Source organism: Dama dama, chromosome 26 (genome assembly GCF_033118175.1).
Source record: "Dama dama isolate Ldn47 chromosome 26, ASM3311817v1, whole genome shotgun sequence".
Classification (NCBI taxonomy): domain Eukaryota; kingdom Metazoa; phylum Chordata; class Mammalia; order Artiodactyla; family Cervidae; genus Dama; species Dama dama.
Window position 1 is genome coordinate 43617771 of NC_083706.1, and position 24306 is coordinate 43642076.

At 40.7% G+C, this 24306-nt stretch overlaps 1 protein-coding gene across 1 annotated transcript in view; it reads right to left on the bottom strand.

The window, feature by feature from the left end:
* The window catches only part of SYNE1 (spectrin repeat containing nuclear envelope protein 1), a 466580-nt gene that overhangs the window by 205292 nt on the left and 236982 nt on the right, over positions 1-24306 (bottom strand). Inside the window, exons 61-73 of the mRNA XM_061130284.1 lie at positions 23325-23489; positions 21552-21724; positions 20383-20536; positions 17974-18117; positions 16798-16962; positions 12628-12945; positions 11581-11736; positions 11256-11426; positions 10244-10570; positions 8658-8810; positions 7994-8161; positions 5765-5941; positions 3908-4054 (exon numbers count right to left, since the gene is read on the bottom strand). Coding sequence (XP_060986267.1) covers positions 3908-4054; positions 5765-5941; positions 7994-8161; positions 8658-8810; positions 10244-10570; positions 11256-11426; positions 11581-11736; positions 12628-12945; positions 16798-16962; positions 17974-18117; positions 20383-20536; positions 21552-21724; positions 23325-23489 — 2418 coding nt within the window. The remainder of the gene's footprint in view (positions 1-3907; positions 4055-5764; positions 5942-7993; positions 8162-8657; positions 8811-10243; positions 10571-11255; positions 11427-11580; positions 11737-12627; positions 12946-16797; positions 16963-17973; positions 18118-20382; positions 20537-21551; positions 21725-23324; positions 23490-24306) is intronic.

The window sequence follows — 24306 nt, forward strand, 5'->3', positions numbered from 1 at the left end:
TATCATAGCATTGTTATAAATGACATGTATTAAGTACTCAAAAGAAATCTTTCAAAGCACAATGGCAGCGAGCCATTTGTCCACTAGCCATTTCTTATTTTAATTAGTCTGTAAGTTCTGGGAAAGGGGAACACCCAAGAAACGTCCACAATTGTTCCAGATTCTCTGTTCACATTCTAGGTTGTTTTCAATTTCAGAGAAAGAATCAATAGACTACTCTGGCCTGTTTCTTAACACGTTTTTGCATATTCTTTAGACATAAAAGGTTATTGTGCATTTGTAGGCTTCAATGGAGTTTGGTAAAAATGCACATGGCTGGGCTCTTTTTCTCTGCAGAAAATTCACATAGTGTCTTCCCTTTCCATAAGCCCAAGAAAGGCATCTCCAGGTGAATCCTTGATTTACACACAGAAGCACAGAGAAATGTGTTTCTTTGAAGCTGTTCAGAGGCCCTGCGGGCTCTGTTTTAGATACTGTGAATGCAGCAGTCCCCAAAACAAAACTGTTGCTCCAGTGGAGCTTCCATGAGAGAGACAGATAATACATAAACATAGAAACAAATATGCAATGCAAATGTTTGGTAGTGATAAACACCACGGAGCAAGGTAAGAGTAGGGGAGTATTAATATAATGAAGAAGCACTGTTACTTTGGGATGAACGTACCCCCAAGACCTCTCTGAGAAAGAGCCTTGAGTTGTAGAGGGAGCAAGTCATGCCATGGGGTAAGGGCATTCCAGGCAGTCGGGTGTGACAGGAGATAGCAAGTGCAAAGCTTCAGGCCAAAGCAGAGGGAGCTAGGTAGGAGCAGAGTCTAAAAGGTGAGCAAGGGCCAAAGCTTGGAGGACCTCATGGGGACACTGACCATACCTCCCAATTTGCAGAGTGTACATTTTTAGGCCTTCTCAACTGCGGCACTATTGACATTTGAAGACAAACCATTCTTTGCCGTGGGACTGTCCTGCACATGGCAAGATGTTCAACAGCATCCCTGGCTGATACCAGGAACATCCCCACCAGTCATAGTTGTGACAACCAAAACTGTCTTCGGAGACTGTTTCAAAGACTGTTTCAAATTTCCCCTGGGCAACAAAATCACCTCTCCTTTTTGGTTGAGAACCACCAGTCTAACCTCAACTGCAATTATGAAAGGTGGCCTCCTTATTAGCAAATATTCAGTTTTGGAAAACAAATTATTCAACCAGAGTATCCATTGACTGTAGTCAGAAATTTGAAATTTATTCTAAGTGTGATTGAAAGGTGGGCTTCCCAGGTGGCTCAGTGGGTAAAGAATCTGCTTGCCAATGCAGGAGATGCCAGTTCAAATTTTTACATTTGTAACCTTTCCTGGGTCAGGAAGATCCCCTGGAGGAGGGCGAGGCAACCTACTCCAGTATTCTTGCCTGGAGAATCCCATGGACAGAGGAGCCTGGCGGATTACAGTCCACGGGGTCTTAAAGAGCTGGACACAATCGAAGCAATTGAACATGCATGCGTGCACGCATGTGATTGGAAGGTATTGGGATACATGACCCAATATAGGTTTTAAAAAAGGGGTGACAGGAACAGTGGAAGTAGGTGACCAGTTTTTAGGCTACTTCAGGAGTCAGATGAAAATTGATGATGGTCTGATGGAAGGTGGTGGATAGCAGAAGTGGTAAAAAGTGGTTCTTACGACATCTTTGTGATAAATGGGGAAGAAGGTATAGACTGCAAGTTGTATAGGATAAAGCTGACAAACAGAAATATTAGGTGATTTTCCAAAATCATAGTCAATAAGGCAGCCTAACTTTTTGATCTTTACTTCAGTGTCTTTTTCTCTGTGTGGATTGCCCAGACACATCATTCTCATGCAGATGTAATAAGTACAGATCGATTTCCCATTAAGTTAAAAACAGTACCTAAAGTTTTATTCATTATACAAACTGACTGGTATTTCACTTCCCACGAGCATCATTAGCCTCTAAATCAAATCACCCTACCATGTACCTGTGCCTCAGAGAACATTATCTGTCCCAAACAGATAATGGAAATAAGAAGAGAATAAGATATTAGAATTTTTATTTTATAAATGTATTTACTTTAGAAAGAATAGTGACTTATTTTAAAATTTAGAGTTGGCCTGACTCCAAAAGTATTGGGAGAAACTTGTTGATTGTAAATGACAAAACAGTTTTAGAAGATTTTTGCTAAAACCAACTTCAAGGGCAAATCTGATAGTGAAAATGTTAGTAGCTCCATTGTGTCTGACTCTTTGTGACCCCATGGACTGTAGCCCGCCAGGCTCCTCTGTCCATGGATTTCTCCAGACAAGACTACTGGAGTGGGTTGCCATTCCCTTCTACAGGGGATCTTCCCAACCCAGGGATCAAACCCAGGTCTCTTGCATTGCAGGAAGATTCTTTACCATTTGAGCTGCCTGGAAAGCCAAATCCGATAGGACTTTTTCTTATTCCTTCAAATTCACATCTCATGACTTATAAAAACAAATGACATTCTTATGGAATCAAATCAGTCTGTCATTGACTAGTGGTAGTGGGGACTATGTTATCATTACATATGTATTGAGTGTTTTTCATGTGGGAGGCCCCGGGGGGTACACAGTGGATCCTGGGACTATGACCAAAGTCAACTGCAGACCATCAAAGCAGTTGATTTGGTGTTTTCAATACTTCTCATTCTCTTCTCTGGCTGTTTTCTGAAGAGGGCAGTCTATTTTGAGATACAGTGCAGTAAGGGCAGGAAGCAAAAACCAAACTATACAGTCATTGAATCTGGGCGACTAGAAGGATCAGCGTCTTCCTGAAACCATGGCTAATGCAGGGAGACATAGAAACTTCTTGTTCTAGTAAAGGGTCATTGGATTAATGTTATTTTTCCCCCTCTTTTTAAATTCTACTTTTGGGAACAAAGGAGAAAAATCAAGTTTTGGTCTGGATTGTTCTGAATAAACTACATTGGAAACAAATAGCCATAAGACAATAAATGGCCTAAGAAACTGACAATCTAATGAAAAAGCAGAATGCAGACAATCTTTAATTCATTTCTTGATTCGAGGAAAGTCATGTTTGATTTATCCAGATTCTATTCTTTATAAGGTATAATAGGGGCACTTCTGTGAATCAGTTCATGACTTAAATAATGTAAATCATTTAAGCAAAAAGGCATACTTTGGGGGGCATATAAACTGAACACATTCTCTTTGTGGACTAAATGAACAAGCATATTATTTTAATCTCAGCTTGAGGCAAAAAATTGAATTTTTACTATTATTTTATATCCGGCAGCAATAACCTTTACAATTAAATTCCTTTGGAATATTTTCTTTGAACCACATAGAAAAGTTGCTTAGCTCAAAAGTTTTAAAAACATATCTCAAATATTCTGATGAAATCTCAGCAGCAACATTTTAAGCATGTAGATGTCAAATTAATATGCCACAGAATCCGTTACATGACAATATTTCATTCAGCATTCATTCAATAATTATTTAACAAGCAACTTGTTCTGTGCCAAAAAAGGTGGAAGAGGCTAATTTTGCTTTTCTGTTAGCAAATCGGGTACATTTTGGCATGGCATTTGAATTTCTTCATAACGGTCAGTCCTATAATCACTTAGGACATTAAGGCACAGAGAAATTCAATGGTTTGGTTTATCCATGGTGACCCTATTGAGTAGGTACTAAAAGCAATCTTTTGGCCACAGTGCCCATGCTTTATTTATTCTACCAGATTGATCCTTAGTTGTGTGTTCATCTTCCTGACTAGAATGTGAATTTGAATAGGATCAAGCTCAGACCTTATTTATATTTTGATATTCAGCACAATTTGCACATAACAAGTACTTAACATGTTTCCATCAAATGAATGAATCACAGTGTAATATAAACTTTCAGGAATCACAAACTACCTGCTTGACAGCTTCTGCCCTGCTAAGAGGGGGATTCGCGCCTGGCTTTAAATCCGGCTGAATCGCAGAAAGCCAGGCCTGGCACTGCTGAAGGGTGTCTTGTCGACTAACGTGCTTCTGAAGTTCGTGTTCCAAACTCTGGTACACCTGAGACAGAATAATCATGCAGCAGTAGTGAGAGCTGTTTTATATTGCTGTAGATATCACAGAAGCAAATGAAACAAATCCACCATAAATGGATCCCCCTTCACCATGCTCCCTGACATCAGACACACACTGATGGAGTCTGCATATGTTCCAAAACGTTGCAAAGCACGTGGGCCATGCCCCAGTTTCTAACTTCTCAACCCATGCATTACAACACTAATATCCTGATTATGGAAAGAAAAGGTGGGAAGGGTTAATATAACAGTATAAATGTGCTAGAATGTATAGAATCTTTGAAGTAAATTGGTCAAACCTAAACCAAAAGCTTTTTCAGCTTCTCCCGATTGTATAAAATTGCCCTGTTTGTTTAAATGAGAAACTAAAAGTAACAATAAACGGCCAGTTTATGAAAAGATAACCAATGTCTCTCAGCTGAAAGGCTTCCTCTTTAGGGGTAGGCTAAATTGGAACTAAATTATAACACAGGGGAGGGAAGAGTTTGATGCCCTTATTTCATTCAGAAGCAATATTCCAAGACAACAATAATCCAGAATAATCCAAAATTATATATCCAGAAAAATCCAACATTTTCTAATATGTCATTTCAATTAATAGTTCCTCAACCAGCCAAACAATTATCATTTTATCCATAAAGACTTGTTGAGAAACTATTACATGTTTCCTTGAAACCAAGGTAAATATACCTATGATGGTTTTTTGAGCAAATTACTCATAAAAAAAAGAAAAAAAAGAATATGAGGTTAGACTGACTTTTCTTTGGTTATTGAGACAACAGAAGCAGTAACTGCACAGAAAAAGCCCGCTACAAAGACGGTGTTCAGTATATTTCTGTTGAGTGAGTGAATGAATAAGCTGACCAGAAAGTTTCATGCTGCATTTTTCTTGTCTCACTCCCCTTTTCCCCTTCATCATCTCCTGTAGCTATTTGTTAGATTCCTTTATCCTTCATTTTTTAAATAAACAGTTTGAAAGTGAATTTTCCAAGTTTAGGAATCAACTAATAGCCAGCATTTTTTAATTATCATAATGAACACAAATAATTTTCCCTGTGTCACTTATATTTTTCCAGTTCTTGACTCAATAGCCCAGCAACAAAAATACATGCACTTTTCTCAGTGTCATTTATAAATTCTAGAATAATAAAAAGTAATCCACTAATTTTACCTAATTGCTATTTAAAAAAACAACTCTTATTTATCTTAGACTTATATCTATAACATTAATGATTCCATTTTATTGGAAGACTACCCACTGAAGCACACTTTGAAATTGGTGCTTGCTTCTTTTCTCAATTTCTATATGAATACATAGAAATACTGAATTAGAGTAGAACCTGGTTACAGAGGGTTAAAAGCAAAAAAAGTACTGTGAGAATTACAGAATAAACTTATTTTGGTGTTATAGAATAAATGCCAAATTAGAAGTATTGATGGTGTGTGAATAAAAACAAACAAAATTAAATTTTTTTTCATAATCAATTCATGGAATAAAGGTATTGAGTGAAACCAAATGTCTGAAATTCACCACTTCATCACATTAATCAAATATATAACATGTTATTTCTGTGTACACATGGACTGGGAAATCTATCCAAAGGGTGAAGCATAAAAACTACTTTGAAAAACCTCCAGCCTGCGCAGCCTTTCTCCTTAATTCCTCATCATTCTGGAACGTTCCAGCGGCACTCACCCTCTGGGCGGTACTGCAGATGGCTGAGTAACTGTCCCTTGTGCCCTGCAGGTGAGCGTGTACATTTTGTTTAAGTTTCGCTTGAAGGTGATCTGCACATTGGCTGATCAAATTGTCCCCTTTGGTTTTAAGGTCATTCAAACGGTCTTCAAAACCAGCAATTTCTTCCATCATTGCCTTCAAAGATGAAACAAATATGCAGTTCTCATTATTCCATTTTTAGTCTTTAAATATTCTATTCACCAAACAGAAAGTTTAAGATCCATTATTTCACTGTTTAATATGCTTTTAAAAGGGTTTTGCAATTTGTCTTGGTATCAACACAATGAAATAAATGTCTTGGTATCTTCCTATCAACACATGAAATAAAAAATGTATACTTTCAGAGATTCTCCAATGAGAAGATTTAAGGAGTTTAATGGATTAAGTTATACAGAATGATGAGATAACCTTTAAGAGTGAATTCATAAGACTGACCTCAGTTAGAGATCTGCTCCATGGTAATATTACCAGTGAAACAGACATCCATACATTTTTCAACTCTAAAAATTGCAATTCTGGTATAAATTATATCTCTGTGCTGTGCTTAGTAGCTTGCTCATGTCTCACTCTTTGCGACCCCATGGACTGCAGCCCACTGGGCTCCCCTGTCCATGGGGATTTTCCAGGCAAGAATACTAGAGTGGGCTGCCATGCCCTCCCCCAGGGGCTTTTCCCAACCCAGGGATTGAAACCAGTTCTTCAGCAAGCAGGAAGATTCTTTACTGTCTGAGTCACCAAGGAAGCCCTAATTTATATCTAAAATAGCCTAATTACAATTTAATTTAATTAACTAATGTCTAATTTATCTAATAATATACCTGATTTATGTAATAGCTTAATGTCTAAACTGTGTAAGATCTAATTTACATCTAATATTTATGTTGATAAAAATAAAAATAACATTTACCCCTTAACATTTATTAAGCACCTACAGCCCAGGGACTGCATATGAGCCCTGATAAATATTTATTATTATTATTATTGTTTAAGCATAGATTATAAAACATGTTCAAGGTCACACAAGTAGTAAACAGCAGAGCCCTGGCTTTGGACCAGTCTCTGCCTGACTCCAGCTCACGCACTATGCCTGACTGTTCTCTACTGAGCTTTCTCAGAGGTCACTTAGAGAGGGGGACCCAACTTTTTCAAATCAGGTTCTAACTTCCTTACTGCAATACAATGCTAGTGACAAGTGACACATTATGAAGTTTCCTAGGCTAACACATCAATATATCTAAGGGAAACCATGGTCCTCCAGCAGTGGAGGTTCACCACTTTTTTTCCCAATGGTGCTGGGTTAACAGTTATTATACATGCCGTATTGAAAGGAAGCATTTTTCTTCAAGCTGGAATGAACCACCACATCATGAGGTTACTGAGGCTGTTTACTCAGTGCCAAATAGACTATACCATGTCATTAATTTTCACATTAGCAAATGTTCACATTTGCTAAATAAAATTTTCTCCTACAGATCTCGAAACCTGGAATGGTTAACTGGTTTTTCTAAGGCACAGTAGTAGATGTTGACCAGATTACAACCAAAATTCAGTTTCCCATTAAGCTTACCAAAATAGCCTCATAAAGTTGTGAGCATATGATATCGTCATTTGGCACACATGATTACTAAAAAATACATATTAATAAAGATATGAACATCGCATATCGGTACTGTACTTTGTGGTCTACAAAAGACTTTCAGATATATTATCTTCTCTGATGAGCACAGTGGCTATGTAATGGGACTGATGTCATTATCATCCTTTACAGAGGAGAAAAAGGAGGCCCAGAGAGGCTAAGTCCCCCAACTAGCAAGAAGAGACTTTAGCTAGAATTTAGACTCTCTGACCACTATGTCCGTATCCTATCTTTGGCTGTACTTTTCTAAAATAAAGACAATTTCTCTGATAAATTACTCCATATAGATTATATTCTGCAATTAAAAAATAAAACTATTAGCTGGGAAATATGCTACAATGTGTTCAGAAGTTGAATACCAGGATTCAGCTGTTGCCGAGTCACTTAAATATTAAATTGAACTGTTCTCAACTATCAGGCATTCTTGGGACTCAGACCTGAGTCTTTCGGTACAGTCATTATGATCCAGATTCCCCCCGGCCCCCAACACACACACGGCACGCCTGGCCGAGCCGCCGTGTGCTCCTCCGCTCCTGCGAGGCCAGGCTTACCTTGTGGCGGGCCAGCTGCTGGGTGATCGTCTCAAGGCTGCCTGTCTCCACGAGGTCGGGCGCCACCAGCCTCCCCGACATCTGCAGCAGCCACTTCTCCACTTCCTGGAGCTCACTGTTGTAATCTTCGTGGTCTCTGACTTTCGCCTCGAGACTGCAGACATGCTCCTGTGAAGCCAGGTACCCGTTAGAAGTGACTTTCCAGCCAAAAACCTACTCAAACCTTTAACATTATTAAAATCCCAGGGCAACTCAGAGAGTAGGTAGACTTACACTCATCAGAAAGTTACTACGGACGAAAAACACACACACACACACAGAGTTGCTACTCCATTTAAAAAGGCCCACCTGAATGAAAAGGAAAAATACTGACCCATAAAGTCAGTTAAGTCACTCAGTCGTGTCCGACTCTTTTGCGACCCCATGGACTGTAGCTTACCAGGCTCCTCCCATGGAATTTTCCAGGCAAGAGTACTGGAGTGGGTTGCCATTTCCTTCTCCAGAGGATCTTCCCCACCCAGGGATCGAACCCGGGTCTCCCGCATTGTAGGCAGCCGCTTTACCGTCTGAGCCACAGTCCTAAATTTTCTGACAGATAAAATGGAGTCAAGACGCCCTTTGCGGCAACCACCACAGTTTTATTTTACTTCTGATCTCTCCATACCTTTGCTGCCCTGCAGAGATCCTGGTAATCGCTTTGAAGCTGATCGATTTTGTCCTTTAAAGTAACATCTTGCACCAGCTCCAAGAGGGCTTCGCCTTTCTCTCTCACCGATTTTACTGATGGTTCATGGGACAGCACTGTTTGTTGAAGAGACTTGAATTGCAAAGAGAAAAACAAGAGCCAGCTCATTCATGTGATCAAGGAGAATACAGACATGCGCTGCCATATATAAGATGATCTGTCTCAAACAAAGATCTGATATATATTTTATAAATCAATACATGTAAAACAATAAAGAGAAAATGACTTTTATGACTTTTTTGACTTTCAGTATAGAGTAAAAGTAACACATCAAAGAGCCCTCACACATGCAGAGAGAAGTATAGAGAAGAATTGTATTTGGCTGAATGTAACATAATGAATATTGCTGGCTTCCACCTCATTCCTTTCAGCAGAGAAATAAATCTTCATGCTATATGAAGGGAGAGAGGTGTTATCTTTTGATTTTGAATTGTGAAGTCAATTGCCCCTTGAGTTGGATGTGAGGTTTGGGAGACAAATTCCAGTTGCAACGTTGCTGTGACAGCCTTAAAGTGCTATTTAAATACATCAAGAACGCAGGGAGAAGAAAAAAAAGGAGGAGCAGTTGTGATTCTTATATTACACTTTCAAAGACACACTGTCAGGCCTGGCAGAAAAACCAAGGACAGGAATAGACATATTGGCTGGAGGAGGAGGAAATAGCTTCCACCAGGAAAAGCTTTGAGGTAAGACATCACACTGTAATTCTTAAAGACTATCACTAAATAATTTGGGTCAAATTTTAAAAGCAGACTATTCCATGTATAAGCTTTAATAACTGTTTCACAAATTTGAGCAGGTGAAATATTTGTATCTATAGCATGTATAGCAATATCTATATCATCATATATTCTTTCAAAAATTAATTTCTAAAATGTTTTACCTATAGTTGGTTAATTAGAATTTATTTTCTTAGGAGTATGAAGTCTCATTTGGAATTTACCATAGATCTGCTTAGAGGCTTTCTGTACCAAAAGATGAAGGAGACACTCTAGATGAAACAGAGAAAATCTATAGGTGTGAGTTCCTGATGCCAGGAAAGTTTATCTGAAGGATCCATGTACCTGGATCACACTGTCAGAATAGATCTCTGTCCACTGATACAGCCTTTGAATATCAGACAAACATAGTACCTGAATGGAAAAATAAGTCTGGTGTAGAGTATATGCTTAGTCGCTTCAGTGGTGTCCAACTCTTTGCGACCCTATGGACTGTGGCCTCTCAGGCTCCTCTGTCCAGGGGATTCTCCAGGCGAGAACCCTGGAGTGGGTTGTCATGCCCTTCTCCAGGGGATCTTCCCGACCCAGGGATTGAACGCGTGTCTTTATGTCTCCTGCATTGGCAGGCAGGGTCCTTATAAATCTGCATGCCCCCTACCAGTAGAACAGGCATGCTGAGGCCCTCTCTTCTCCCAGCACCCACTAAGGGTCACACACACCAGAAATCACATCCCTCCAGTTCAGTCCTACATGACCTCCCCAGGCGTCTGTCAGTAACAACACTACCTTGTATCTGGACAACTGAGCTTTTTTCTCATATAACTCCATTTTGGGCTCTTCAGGACCATGTAGGCTATCTCGGTATTCTGCTAGCCACTGAGTTAAGGCTTTGTATCTATCCGAGAATTCCTTCGTCAAATGAAGGCCTTTCTCCAGGGTCATGCGCTCCTTCCGCACAGTGCTGGTCAGTTCCTTCAACCGCTCCACGTGGTCGTGGATCTCTTTTCTTAACGTCTCTGCCTCACCATCTTCCAAGTACTTAAGAGCCCTCTCTCCTTTCTCTCGGGCTGATTTGAGCAAACTCTGGCCTTTCTCCATGTCTTTTAGCAAACTCTGAGAAAGAATGGGAAGAAATGTAACACAAACAGACAAACAAATAAACAAATTCAAACTGGTTGGCATTATGTCCTTCTCTTTAAAGAAAAGCCTTGCAAGTCCCATTCTGGAGTTCACCAATTTCCCCTTACCATATGTTTTTGAAGTTTATAATCAGATTTGGCCCACCAGCAATCAGGATGGAAGGTTATAATCAGATTTGAAGTTTATAATCAGATTTGGCCCACCAGCAAAGAGAAGCCTCTTTACTTCAATATAGGTCTTGTTAAAGTCTTGATCAGCACATCATTTCCAAATCAGAGACTTAACGGAAGAACTTGATGCTTTTCTCATCCCTAACAGAGCTCCTAGAGATCTGAGTTAAAACACGACTAATGCGCGGTGTCATGAGTTCTAGATTTTTTTTTTTCCAATATTTAGTGTCAAACTGGAATTTAGTTAAGAATTCTGTGCACAGTCATGTGTACATCATTGGGATGGTAATGGAAGGGTAGGTAAATGGAAGGCAATCTTTGGCTTAAAGTGATCTTAACTTGGAATTTAGAATGAAATGAGGAACCAGAGATCACCAACCAGACTGGGCAGGGATGAACGTACATGCTCCCAGTTCTACATGGGAGATGGGAACATCTCAGTGAAAGAATGAACAGTCAGCAGACAAGTTTGATATTTTCGTGCCTACCTCCAGCGTCTTCATTTTTTTCCCCATCATTGCTTTATCTACTTTATCAATTTTGGCGGCCACATTCTTGAAGTTTTTATGAGTAGAGCTGTACCAATCAGAATAGGAACTTAAGGATAACTCTGATTCCTCCAAACTCTGGATCTCTTCTTCCAGGAATTTTATTTGTTCCTTTGAAAGAAGAGACAACATGGAATAAGTGAATTAAAGACCTGTGTCTGTGCTCTTCTTGATCAACACGTGCCTTCACTGGAAGTTAGTGAAAGGAAAAACGTCTGGCTTGTGAAGTCTGCTGGCCTACACTGAGCCAGCGTGGGCCGCTCACCAGCACTTGGAGGAGCAGCGCTTGGTATCTGGATGTCAGCTGCGTGGCCTGGCAGCCCATTCGGCTGCTCACGTGACTCTCGTCCAGGATCTCCTGGGCTCTGGCTCCTACTTCCTCCACTTCATCTCTGTATGCGGTGATTTCTTCATGCCACTTCTGAAATGACACCGCGTAGGAGCGGAAAGTTCAATCTGAGGGATCCTTAAGTGAGACAATTATTTTGTTTAGTCCCTAAGTCCCTAAGTCACAACCCCATGGACTATAACCCGCCAGGCTCCTCATGGAATTTTCCAGGCAAGAATACTAGAGTGGGTTGCCATTTCCTTCTCCAGGGGATCTTCCCGATTCAGGGATTGAACCCGGGTCTCCTGCATTAGCAGGCGGCTTCTGTACCACTGTGCCACCTGGGAAGCCCTATTGACAAATATGTATATACATATCTTCTTACTAGAAAATGATTTCTATGAATGCTTAGAATATATTTATTCTGTGATATAATTTTGAAAACACATCACGTATAACCTTCATAAAAAATTATAATAACATTATAAAACTGCACACGAGTTTGAATGCTTTTCTGTCTGTATTACATATATTTTTATATCTTCTGTTGTACTTAGATAAATTTTAAAACAGATGAATAAGGAAAATGAATTCCAAAGGCCTAAGTGTAATTTTGATCATGTGCACTGAATTTGCATAAAAATGTAGTACATTAGAGCAATTTCAAGACAGAACCATAAACTTAAATTATCGCAACACTAGCATTCATGTATCTTTACCAAGCAAGGTAATAAAGTGTGGGGAAAATATAAAATACTTCATTAAACTATATTCTATTATCAATAAAATAGACTACCTTAGGATTCTAATAAATAATTTCTCATAGAAAAATGCTCCATTGTAATTTATATCAAATTTCTTGCAAGTAGAAAGAGATTTTGCAAAATCTAAACCTTGGACCAAAATTTATTAAATAGTTGAAAAAACAAACTATGCAAGGCAACTGCTACTTTGACAAACATCAGGCATTCACACCAATAGTACCTTCATCTGATGTAACTGTATCTCCTTGGCAGCCCGGCTAGACTGACGCCCAGTTCTGAGATTCACTTTCTCCTCCATTGTTTTCAGCCACTCAGCTACTTGCTGAGACTTTTGTTCCATCAGTCTCAGTTTGTTGACCACATTATTGAACTGCGTTCGGGTCTCCAACAGCCTCTGCTGGTAAGCCTGCCAGTCCTGCCGGAGGGTCTCGAGAGCCCGGTCCTCTGTCTGCGGGATGCCTGACGGTATCACCTCCTCCCTGGTGTGCAGTGCTGAATTCAACAGGGCCTGCCCCTCTGCGCAGCGTACCTGGAGCTCCTGCAGGGGAAAGGCGTGGCTGTCACACACCTCGTTCACATTTCACACCTGTACAGGTGATCATGTCTCACTCAAGCCAACCGCGCCCTCTTGAACTTCACGTTAGGAAAGAACAAGGTGATTCCGACAAAAATGTGTACCTAACACTGAACACTGTTTCCCAAGTCAGGAGAGAGATTCTGAAATGTTTCCAGTTAAAATAGTCAAACTGCACACACACACACACACACACACACACACATACACACACACACACACACACACAGATACACACATAGCGAGAAGTGTTTTTCCCAATCATGTTAGAGGCAACCTCTGAAATCTGGCTTTTTAGCTTGGAGGCAAAAGCACGGTGATTAAAGGATTATTGTTTAGTCTAATAACCTAGGAGTTTTGTGGCCCCTAATCTGTTTAAAGAGCCCAAGTCTTCTTGCTTTGACATTGAATTTGATAGTGAACGGGATCAGAGCTCCACTTTTGGCTGAGAAAAGAACGATAGACCTTCTTTCTGCTAAGGAGGGATTCTTTATTGAAGCTGTTCTAGGGAATGTGATGGCTAAGAGAAGTGGGCCCTGGAGGGCACAGGGCATATAAACCTGCAAAGCTGAGTTATCACTCCTGCCCATCAGTTATGCACATGCATGCTAAGTCACTTCAGTGGTGCCTCTTTGACACCCCATGGACTGCAGTCCACCAGGCTCTTCTGTCCTTGGGATTCTCCAGGCAAGAATACTAGAGTGGGTGGTAATGCCCTCCTTCAGGGGATCTTCCCAACCCAGGGATGGAATTCATGTCTTTTATGTGTCCTGCATTGGCAGGAGGGTTCTTTACCACTAGCAGGTCCTGGGAAGCCCCTGCCCATCAGGTGCTCCTAGGTACAAACTTATTTCCCTCCACCAAAGCCTAGTCCCTGAAATGCACCCTACAAATTCTGTATGAACCAAGTTTTTAAGAGCATCGCTATTTTTGATAGGAAAATCATACCCCTAAAGGTGTTGGCAAAACACTGTATCCTTGTGTTACTTGATCTGATCATCCAAGGTTGAAAGGGGCCAAGTCAAATCCCACCAAGAGTGTTAAAAGTACCATCACATTTATTTAGAATACAATATATTTAAAAAATCTTTAATACTAATGAAATTGCTGATATCTGACAACTTTTACCTATAGAAATAGTGATCTTCTATAGTTCTGACTATAGATACACTTTCCTCAGCTATGATAGCACTATAAGAATGTTGTAATTGGAAAAGAAGGACAATTTATATGGTAAAATATTAATCAAAATAACCACAAACAGAAATTTTATTCCAAAATTTAAAAAAAATTTTAAAGCTGATTTTATACAATCTTTTTCCTTAATTCAGGAGTTGACAAACTTTTTCTGTAAAGGGCTGGATAGTAAATATTTTAGACTTTGTGGGCCATACAATCTCTGCTGAAGCTACTTAACTATGTAACCTTGCCATCTGTGGCATCAAAGTAGCCAGAGATGCTACATAGATGAGCAGGTGTGTCTATATTTCAACAAAACTTTATTTAAAGAACAGGTTCTAAGATAGTGTATTGATCTGTGCCCTAGTTAATCTCAATATATCACCCTTTCCCTATTTTATAGCAGTTTTCACTATTCTACAAATCACTACTGTATTAGAGAAATTCTTATATATCCCACACTTCAAGGATTTATTCTGAGGGGGAAATATGGTCCAATATTTTTTTTTAATTTATTTAGTTTTATGTTTTGGCTGTTATGTGCAGCACAGGGGATCTTAGTTCCTTGACCAGGGATTGAACCCATAGCCCCTGCAGTGGAAGCGTGGAGTCTTAACCACTGGACCACCAGGGAAGTCCCCAAAGGTACTAGCTTAGAATCTGGTTTCAATATTTTAAAAATCTATATGTTCTATGACCCAAAATTAAACTGTTGATGAATACAAAAGGAGCTTGGTGGACTGTAGCCTGCCAGTCTCCTCTATCCATAGAATTCTCCAGGCAAGAATACTGGAGTGGGTTGCCATTTCCTTCTCCAGGGCATCTTCCTGACCCAGGGACTGAACCTATGTCTCTTATGTCTCCTGCATTGGTAGGCAGGTCCTTTTTACCACTAGCGCATCCTGAGAAGCCCAAATACAAAATAATTTTAAATGTGGTCCACACTGCTGGCAGACCCCCAGATCACTAAGCCAGTTGTGGGACATTAGGACCCTGAAGGAGCTCTGCTGTGCAGTTGGAATGTCACCATTCTCCACCACCAGTTTTGGCCTCTAGTGTCTCCCCTCCTTTATAAAAGTTGTGGTGACTCAAAATAAGACAGTGTCAATAAGAATTAATACACAGTGAAATGAGAGGTTGGAGTCCGGTTTAGGTTTGAGCCAGAATAACATTGACTGAAGTGAATATTTTCTTCTGGGACAGGAGAAATATCTGCTGATGACAAGTGACTTCTTGGCCCAGTTCCTCCACAGAAGTCTGGAGAGCTTGGAATTTGCTTGCCAAGAAAGTCTGCAGTGAATGCTGGAAGAGGTCATAGACAGAAAAGAAAGCCCATTCGGCTAAGATAAATTATAACAGCTAAACCTAAGAGACCTGGATATGTTATTATTAAAAATAAAACGGATGAGATCCTTAAAGAAGCTAATGAAACTATGAGCCTTCCAACTTCTACTATATATTTACTTCACGAATGGACTACTGTTCAAGTAAGATTTTTCTCCCATCTCATTTAATCCTTCCTCAGAACAATGCTGTAGAGAAAATTAAGTCAGGGAAGCTCTTCTCTGCCCAGAGTCATCCAGGACCAGGTCTCACCGTGAATCAGAGTCTGAACTTCCTAATCCCAACCCTGCACTCCTGCCATTATTCAGTTCTTCCTGAAAGCCACTGAAATAGGCAGAAATGTTATGTCAATGACCATCTCAGTCCTGCTTTTCCACCATATGCAAACACTGGGTAGATCTTGCCCAATCCTGAACCACTTCCAGTGAGGGCTGACAGCAGTTAGTAAGTTCTAACACAGAGCTGTATTGTCGACCTTTCTCTCCATTCTCTGTTATGTGTCTGGTCTCCCCTTCTTGGGAACCCCTTGATGGCTACCTATTGCTTTAGGTAGGATTACGGGCTCTCTCTGATGCTCCCATAAGATCCCCAATAATAGAGTCATTCTATTATTGTCCTCAACACATTGTTTGTAATGATCCATCCATGGGTCTGAACTTCTTTAGAATGCAAGTTCTTTGAAAGCAGGAATAATACTTTAATTATCTTTACCTACAGTAGCAATAAGTCAATGGGTTAGGATCACTTTGCCCTTGAGGTTTACCATCTCGCCCCGAATCACAGCCTGCTTGCCCAAGCACTGGTACTTTTCTTACCTCCTTGAATTCCTTCTTCTAGGTCCCTGACTCTAGGCCTGTATCCTCAGCAATGTGGGTGATTTGGGTTAAAACCAAAGGGCCTATGATGGTGCTAAGAATTTGAATTTGAGAAGTGTCACATGCTATTGACTCCTGCAGCTGTGTCCCACATCTAATTCAGTCCTTTAGGGAGCAACAGGCAGGTGGGCTTGTTAATACCATAAATTAGACCACTAGCCATTCCCATCAGAGGCCACCCTGTAGCTGGACAAAGTCCTCAAGTCCCAGTCCTGCTCAGTCTGAACTACCTACCAAATAATTTCGACTAGCATACACTACTGAGGTCCCAGAATACTCTAGATCAGACCTTACTAGGATGTCCCTTAATATATATCTGCTACTTCTAGGCTTTAAGGTCATAGTGACTTCTCACTTAAAATAATGGTTCCATATTCAGAATGAAAAGTCCTTTGTTTTACAATGAAGCAGACTTTACCTGAAGGTCCCGCAGCGCTGTCTCATGAGTGTGCGTATCACCTTCAAGAACTGAGTATCGATCAAGCTTTTCTTGCTCTTTCTCCAGCCAAGCTTCAAATGCCTTCAAGTCTCTCTGATACTCTTGATGCAGGCGAACTAGTTTTTCCGACTTGGTTACTGCTTCCTATTGTTAGCATTTAAGATGATAAAGGTGGGAAAACGTAACTACATGCAGTCTACACAGACTGTTAAGAATTCACTTTTGGAAAATTAGAAAAGCATGATTATTAAATCATTAAAACATGAATCATTTCCTAGAAGAATAAAATGTCAAGATTTATGTAAGAAAAACAAAAAAACCAACATAATATGAGTAAAAAGTGAAAGTGAAAGTCACATAGTCATTTCTGATTCTTTGCCATCCCATGACTGTAGGCTGCCTGGCTCCTCTGTCCATGGAATTCTCCAGGCAAGGGTACTGGTGTGGGTTGCCATTTCCTTCATCAGGAGATCTTCCCGACTAGGGGTTGAACCCGTCTCCTGCATTGCAGGCAGATTCTTTACCAACTGAGCCACCAGAGGGGGTCTTAAAGATCATTTCATTGAGTTAACTTCTTGATCTCTGAATTCCTTACGAAATGTAAAATGGATATTCCAAAAAGTGAATTAACTTTGTCATAAAAATACATTTTTGCTAATGAATAAAACTGAAACTTTCATATTGTGCCTTGAGTGAGAATTTGGATTCACTGTAGATTCAGTTTTCCATGTACTCTAATAAAATAGGCTGTGCTCTGGAAAGTTCTTTTTATTTTCTTTGTGAAATTTAAGCAAAGAATGATAAATATTATTGGCGATTATTTCCTGCTTTAGAAAATTTTCATCACCAGACACATGAAGATATTTGTGATTCTTCCTTATGAAGCTCCCCCCAATTTTTTTTTCAATAGGTACATTTGGAGGACTTTTTAGTTGAGAACTATTTTCCGCCAATAACTTTCATATCCTAACATTAGTTTAGGGTTTTTGTTTGCTTTATCAGTAGAGTAGTCTAAGTATTAAAATTCATTTTGCTTTTTTTTGTCCTATTTGCTTTCACAAGCCTGTCATGCCCCCAAACAAATGAATCTTTAAATAAGCACAGCTCCAAACACCCCTCTTTCAGTGGGTCTGCGTGGGACACGGTGAGCCTTACCTTGGTCCTCTCTCTGATGGCTCCATATCGTTCCTGCAGGTCCTGGAATTCTAACTGGGTGACGTAGTGCTCCGTCATGCCAGCCCCCTTGACTTCAATGGTCTCCAGTAAGCTGCCGTGACTCAGCACTTCCTCGTTTAATAACTAGAGAACATTTTTTAAAAAAAATAAAGGAATTACTGCGTATATCGTCAAATCGATGTTAACTTGTAAAGTTAGGATATTTTAACTGCATAGCTGACAAGTGATCTCAGGTTATCTATCTGTTAGTCTACACTCTATCCACCATCTATCTCTACATAGATATATGAACGGTGTGTGTATTTGATATCTGGCCCAGAACTTTATCTGAGTAGACTTGGAAATCTCAAATTTAATTTGTCCAAAAATTGGCTGCTGAGCACTACTCCATTTCCATCCATCCCCAGCCACCACCAAACCTCCCTCCCCTCGGTCTTTTTGTCAAACAGTAAAATGCTACCAGTTTCACCCAGATGGTCAATTCAGAACACTGGAGTCACCCTTTATCCCTCCATCCATGGTGAGATCCTGTTAGTTCCATCTCTTCACTGTATCCTGACATGTGTCCTCCTGTTTCCTGCAAGCCCCCTAGCCCCTGCTGCTATCATCTTTTCCCTGGACTTTTGTAATATCCTGCCAGGCAGATTCCCTGCTCCCGGTTCCTGCCCTTTTCCTTTGTCCACCTTTCACACAGCAGCTTGAGTGATAAAAGGCTTTAAGATTCTAAAGGGGATCGTTTTGCTCTCCAGTTCAAAACACTGATTATCTTCCCCAGGCTGTCAGGATCAAGTGTGAAATCCACAGGCTTGGATTCTCATGACAGTGCGAGATCAGGTCCCTGCCACCTCCACCACGTCACCTGGACACCCGCCCATTGAGTCTCTGCTCCAGCAACAGCCAGCCTTTCTTACAGCTCCCTTCTATCCAACCCAGGTTCTCTCCTCCCCAGGGGCTATGGACATGTGGATTACCCCATCTGAAACGCTTCTTCCCCACCTCCTCCCCAAACTGATTTCTCTGCACTGAATTCCTGAGGGCATCATCTCCATCTCCTCTTTCAAGAGGCCTTTCCTGTCCCTCCTCACCCCCGACTCCTTGATGTCCTTATCGACCCAATCCCAATGACTCTCATCACATGCAGTGTTTTCTTCATATCACTCATCACCAGTTATAATCATTTACTTATTCAATCATTCTCGAATGAGTCCATGTGCAACCTCCAGAGTGAAACCTGGGTCTGTTTAATTTACCTAGAATCAAGCACAGTGCCTGCATGTAGCAAGTTCTCCATAAGTATATGTTGACTAGATGAATAATATAATAAATCATCATAATAATACTATGAAGTCAAGAACTATAATTATGAGAATTTTCAGATGCAAACAGCAGACCCAGAAATGTTAAGTGGCTTGGCATAGGTCACGCAAGGCCATTTAGTTATTCAGCTAACTTTTACTCAGTATTTGTTCTGTGTGAGAGAGCCATGTGCATAGGATAAGAGGAAAACGAAGCAACTTTATCCACTGAGAGAGAGAGCAATGTAAGTGTAGAGTCTAAAAAATTCATCAAGAGATGAGAAAGACAGAGAACAGAAGAACTAATTAAGCCTCCAGTGGTGGTGGTTCAGAGTAAAGATGGGGGCTTCTGAACTAATTCAGAAAGGTAAGTACAAGGTGGTCAGGTACAAGGGTAGAGCTAAGGTATTCTGTGAAGAACGGAAGATGTGACAGAAAAAAAGTTTTACTTCTTAAGGATGAACAGGCTAAAGATATCAAAAGTTATTTGTAGTTGTTGTCTAGTCGCTAAGACATGTCTGACTCTTTCGCGTCTCCATGGAGTGTAGGTCACCAGGCTCATCTGTCCATGGGATTTTCCAAGCAAGAATACAGGAGTGGGTTGACACTTCCTTCTCCAGGGGAATCTTCCCAACCCAGGGATCGAATACACATCTCCTGCATTAGCACTTCACCACTGAGTCACTAGGCAAGCCCAATTAAAACATACTACTAGTTGCCAAACTTCATAACACACAGGTCTATAAAGTTTTCTTGGAAAGGGACATTTTCACTCACTAATAAAATAACCACAAACAAAAGTTTGTTTAAGAAGCCATTAGAAATTACAGTAAACTCCCCCAACAGAGCTCAGCTATGTGGACATACCATAGCCTATAGATGGGCATGTTTTTGTACGTGCTTAGTTGCTAAGTCATGTCTGACTCTCTGCGACCCCATGGACGGTAGCCCACCAGGCACCTCTGTCCATGGGGATTCTCCAGGCAAGAATACTGGAGTGGGTTGCCATTTCCTTCTCCAGAATGTTTTTGTATAGCCGTGGCAATTCTGAAGCAGAGGCAGAGGACAAATCGAACATGAAACCCAGCCCCACCTTGGCCTTCCCGAGAGCTGCTGTCTTCTCCCGCAGTTCCGCATGCTGCCTCTCGGACTCGTTCAGGCTGGCCTCCACGCCGTCCATCCAACTGGAAAACTGTCGAACGTCATCCTGGTAACTTGTCCACTTAGAAAGAGCTCCTTCAAGTTGACTGAAAGGTAATTGAAAGGACAGTAATGTACACTGAGAAGCCGTCTACATGCAGTCTGTCTGATCTCTTATCACCGCGTCTGCTCTGTCCACTTCCCCGGCAGGAAGCACACAGATCAGGTCAGGGCAGGCTTGAGGGGGAGCTGAATGGTCACAGCTCATCAAAGCCAAGCCTGGGTCTCTGGAAAGCACAGCCTTGAGAAGCAAAGGATGGTGAAATCCAGGCTGACAGGTGGAGAAATGGGACGGGGTATAAAGCCTGGAGTCAGTAACCAAGTCACGTGAGACACTGGAAGAGGTTTGAAGGCAAAAGGAGAGATGCCCCGAGCAAGGCTTTTCTGGAGCCAAGACTCAAGGCAATAAGAGAATCAATATTTAACTCCACTAGAGGAGAGAAAAAAAAAGGAATAAAAGACAGGAAACTGACACATGGCAATTTGTTTACAAACACTCCCGCTTCACCCCTACCCCCCTTGGCTCTCCATGGGTAATTTCCAGAGAAGCTCTGTCTACACTGGCTCCCAGCAGTGCTTTTCAGGGTGGAGGGGTGGGGAGTAAATTCCAGCCCCCACCCTTTACTGGTTGCCCTGTCTTCCTCATGGCTCTTTCCCACCACCCACTGGTGTTTTCGGGGGCTACTTCCTAAGTAAACGGTTTAGTTTTAACTAATACATCTTCACATGATTAAACATTTATTTATCCTGTGGCTTTTTAAGCAGTGAACACCAACCTGAAGAAACATGTAGTTATAGTTACATAAAAACACAGACACAGTGCTATAGGTCAACGTAAATGCAAGGTTGCACCTGCCACTTTCTTTTCTTCCAAGAAGAAAAAAGAAAAGAAAGGAAGGAGGGAACGAAGGAAGGAAGGAGGCAAAAAATAAGGGAGCTGGGCAATAGAGAAAAAGAAAGAGACACAAAGAGAGGATGGGGGAAACCCTGGACAGTGTGTTACTCAGCCATTCTATAGATCTTTCAGCAATGACTTGGCAGTAGCCCTTCAGCTTCACTAACCTTTTACAACGAATTGCTGCAGACAAAAGGGACGCCCACATATCCTTCACACTCGCCAGCTGCTGCTGAATGGCAGGGATGCCTTCCGGGGAGGTGTTCTGAAGGACAGATTCCCCTCTGGTCACTATCATCTTCATCTGGATCTCTTTTTCCTGTTTCACTGATAACAGAGCCTGTAAAAGCCCATACAGAAGTCCTTTGTCATCTGTATGTTTAACATTGCTAGCTTTAAATATTTCAGTCCCTGTGGATAGCAGATGACCTGCAGTCATGTTGAGCCCTGGATCTCTTGGGCTGATCAGAAGGAGGGCAGGAGAGTCACTGGCTGGTGGTATCAGGAACCAGTAACCAGTTACCAGTCACCCACTGGTCTCCAAGTGGCCTTGGCCTTTCAGATCTTTATTATTCTCTGAATAATCCCTGATTTCCACTGAAGTTTAAGTTTACTATTTTTCAGTAAATGAAAAATAGACAACAATAGGATTCCTAAATTCTCAAAGGTCACAGGAGGAAGAGCTCTATACATGTTAAGGTCTCTTGTACAACAAATCGAAAGAAATAAATTCATAGTCTATATTAATTTATACATTTCAAGTTCTTCACAAGCACTATTCTTTTTCTATATAACTTGAATTCATAGTTATAAAATGGGTGTTTATCACCTAAAAGGTAAAGCTTCATCTCTCTCCTTCATCTGGAGCTTGCCTGTCTCTGCAGATTCAGTTTCAGCCACTCCTAGTCATCAGCTTCTGCCATATCAGAAAGGAAGTGCTGGCAGCGACTCACACACCACACACACCATTGGTTTTCTTCAGCTTTTGCTCACTGGGTTCCATCCTCAAGTCTCAGGTTTTCTGAAAAAACCTGTTCCAACTCTCAACACCATCCATCCCTGCCCAACTCTGGTCCTCTAGATGCCCACAGCTCCATGAGCACGCCTCTATCTGCTATTACTATCTCCTGTGCCTCAGTCTGCAGTCTCAGACTATAAAATCCTGAAGACAATGACCATACTTCATTCATTTTTCAATCCTTGGTACCAAGATAGAGTGCCAGTCTCCTAGAAGACACTCAGTGTATAAATGACAGGTGAATGAATGTAGAAATGATTGCCTTACCACAAATGTAAACTCATGTTGAACGAATTTCTTATGATGGGAGAAGAATGGACTAACTGATACAGGCAGGCAAGTTAATTGAACAAGACGGGAAATGTTTCTGCCTGATAAAATGTTTCATTGAAGTATTTTCTCAGAATAGATATATCTGATATCATTTGAAAGTAGCCTATTCACTGGCTATATCAAGCAAGTAACCCCCTTTGGGTTGTTATTTCTTGTTTTGTAAAGAATTGATGGGTGAGTGTATCTGGGCTCAAATGATTCGAGAAAGCTTAGGCAAGGCCTCCTTATGTCAACAGGATCATATCAGCAGAGTATTCTTGGATTTATTTATTTTTTTTAATATTTTGTTATGTATTCATTTATTTGGCTGCATAGAGTCTTAGTTGTGGCACGCGGACTCTCGTTACAGCACACAGATTCTCTAGTTGTGGTGTGCGGGCTTTTAGATGCTCTGCGGCATGTGGAATCTTAGTTCCCTTACTAGGAATCCAACCAGTGTCCTCTGCATTGCAAAGCAGATTCCTAACCACTGGACCACCAAAGAAGTCCCCATTCTTGGTCTCCTTATCACACCAGGCAGATGGAGACGTGAGAAATTTTGAGAAAAACAAATTCCATAAATCAGAGACATTTCTTGTAGAAGACACACCTCAAGCTTGAGCACCCTGCTGTCCAGCACACTCTTGTCAGAGGTCGGGTGGCAGTAAGAGTCCAACACGTGGACCGTGTCTGTCATCCAGTCCTGCAGGTCTTTAATTCCCAGGGAGAACTGATTGTGTTCCGCAACAATCCTATCCAGTCTTGACACTTTCTCCTAGAAATGACAGAGACCGTCATCCAGCTGTCCCTTCCATGGGGGCTTCACAGCCTGCAGCTACGCAGACTGTAAAGCTAACCCCTGGTCCAAATAACTAATCAGCCATAGGTTCATACTCTGCACAGATCTGATAAAAGCTGTATTAATCTGTGAGATGGGAAACAGCTTTCTAAAGAGTAAAAATATGAGAATAATCAGGTCAAGAAGCAGAAAGATTACAATGACAATTTACTGCCCCTCAACATACTTGCTACTCTTCTTTATGACAATTAGGGATACGTTTCAGAAATTTCATTAATTTATTCCTCACACCTTGTCTGGGAAACCCACTGAAATAGTTTCTGCTTTTAGATATCATTTTGGCTCAATACCACATACCCACATGACCTACATGATAGCCAATTCTAAAAAAAACAATTATCTGAGATTTTGTAATACTCCTAAATTGGGACCGTAAATGTGGTTTTATTTATTAATTAAAGCTAACATCCAACACAATGAAGACTTTATGAATATAATTTTCAGCACATAAAGCATTTGAATATCTTGATTTTTTTTGGCACCTAAATAAATACAAAGGAATAGAAAGTTGGTCCTAATTTATTCTAGATTTTCTAAATTTATGCCAGATTTTTTAAAAACAAAAAAAAGTAATAAAAAATTAGGTGTAAACATAGTCTATTCACTCCCAGGCTAATACTGTATGACTGTCTCAATGATGTTTCATTGGGGATGCAAACAGCAGGCCAAGAGTAAGCCCACACTCAAACAGGCAAAGCCAAGTTCCAGCAGGTTCCCTATATTCTCAGATCTG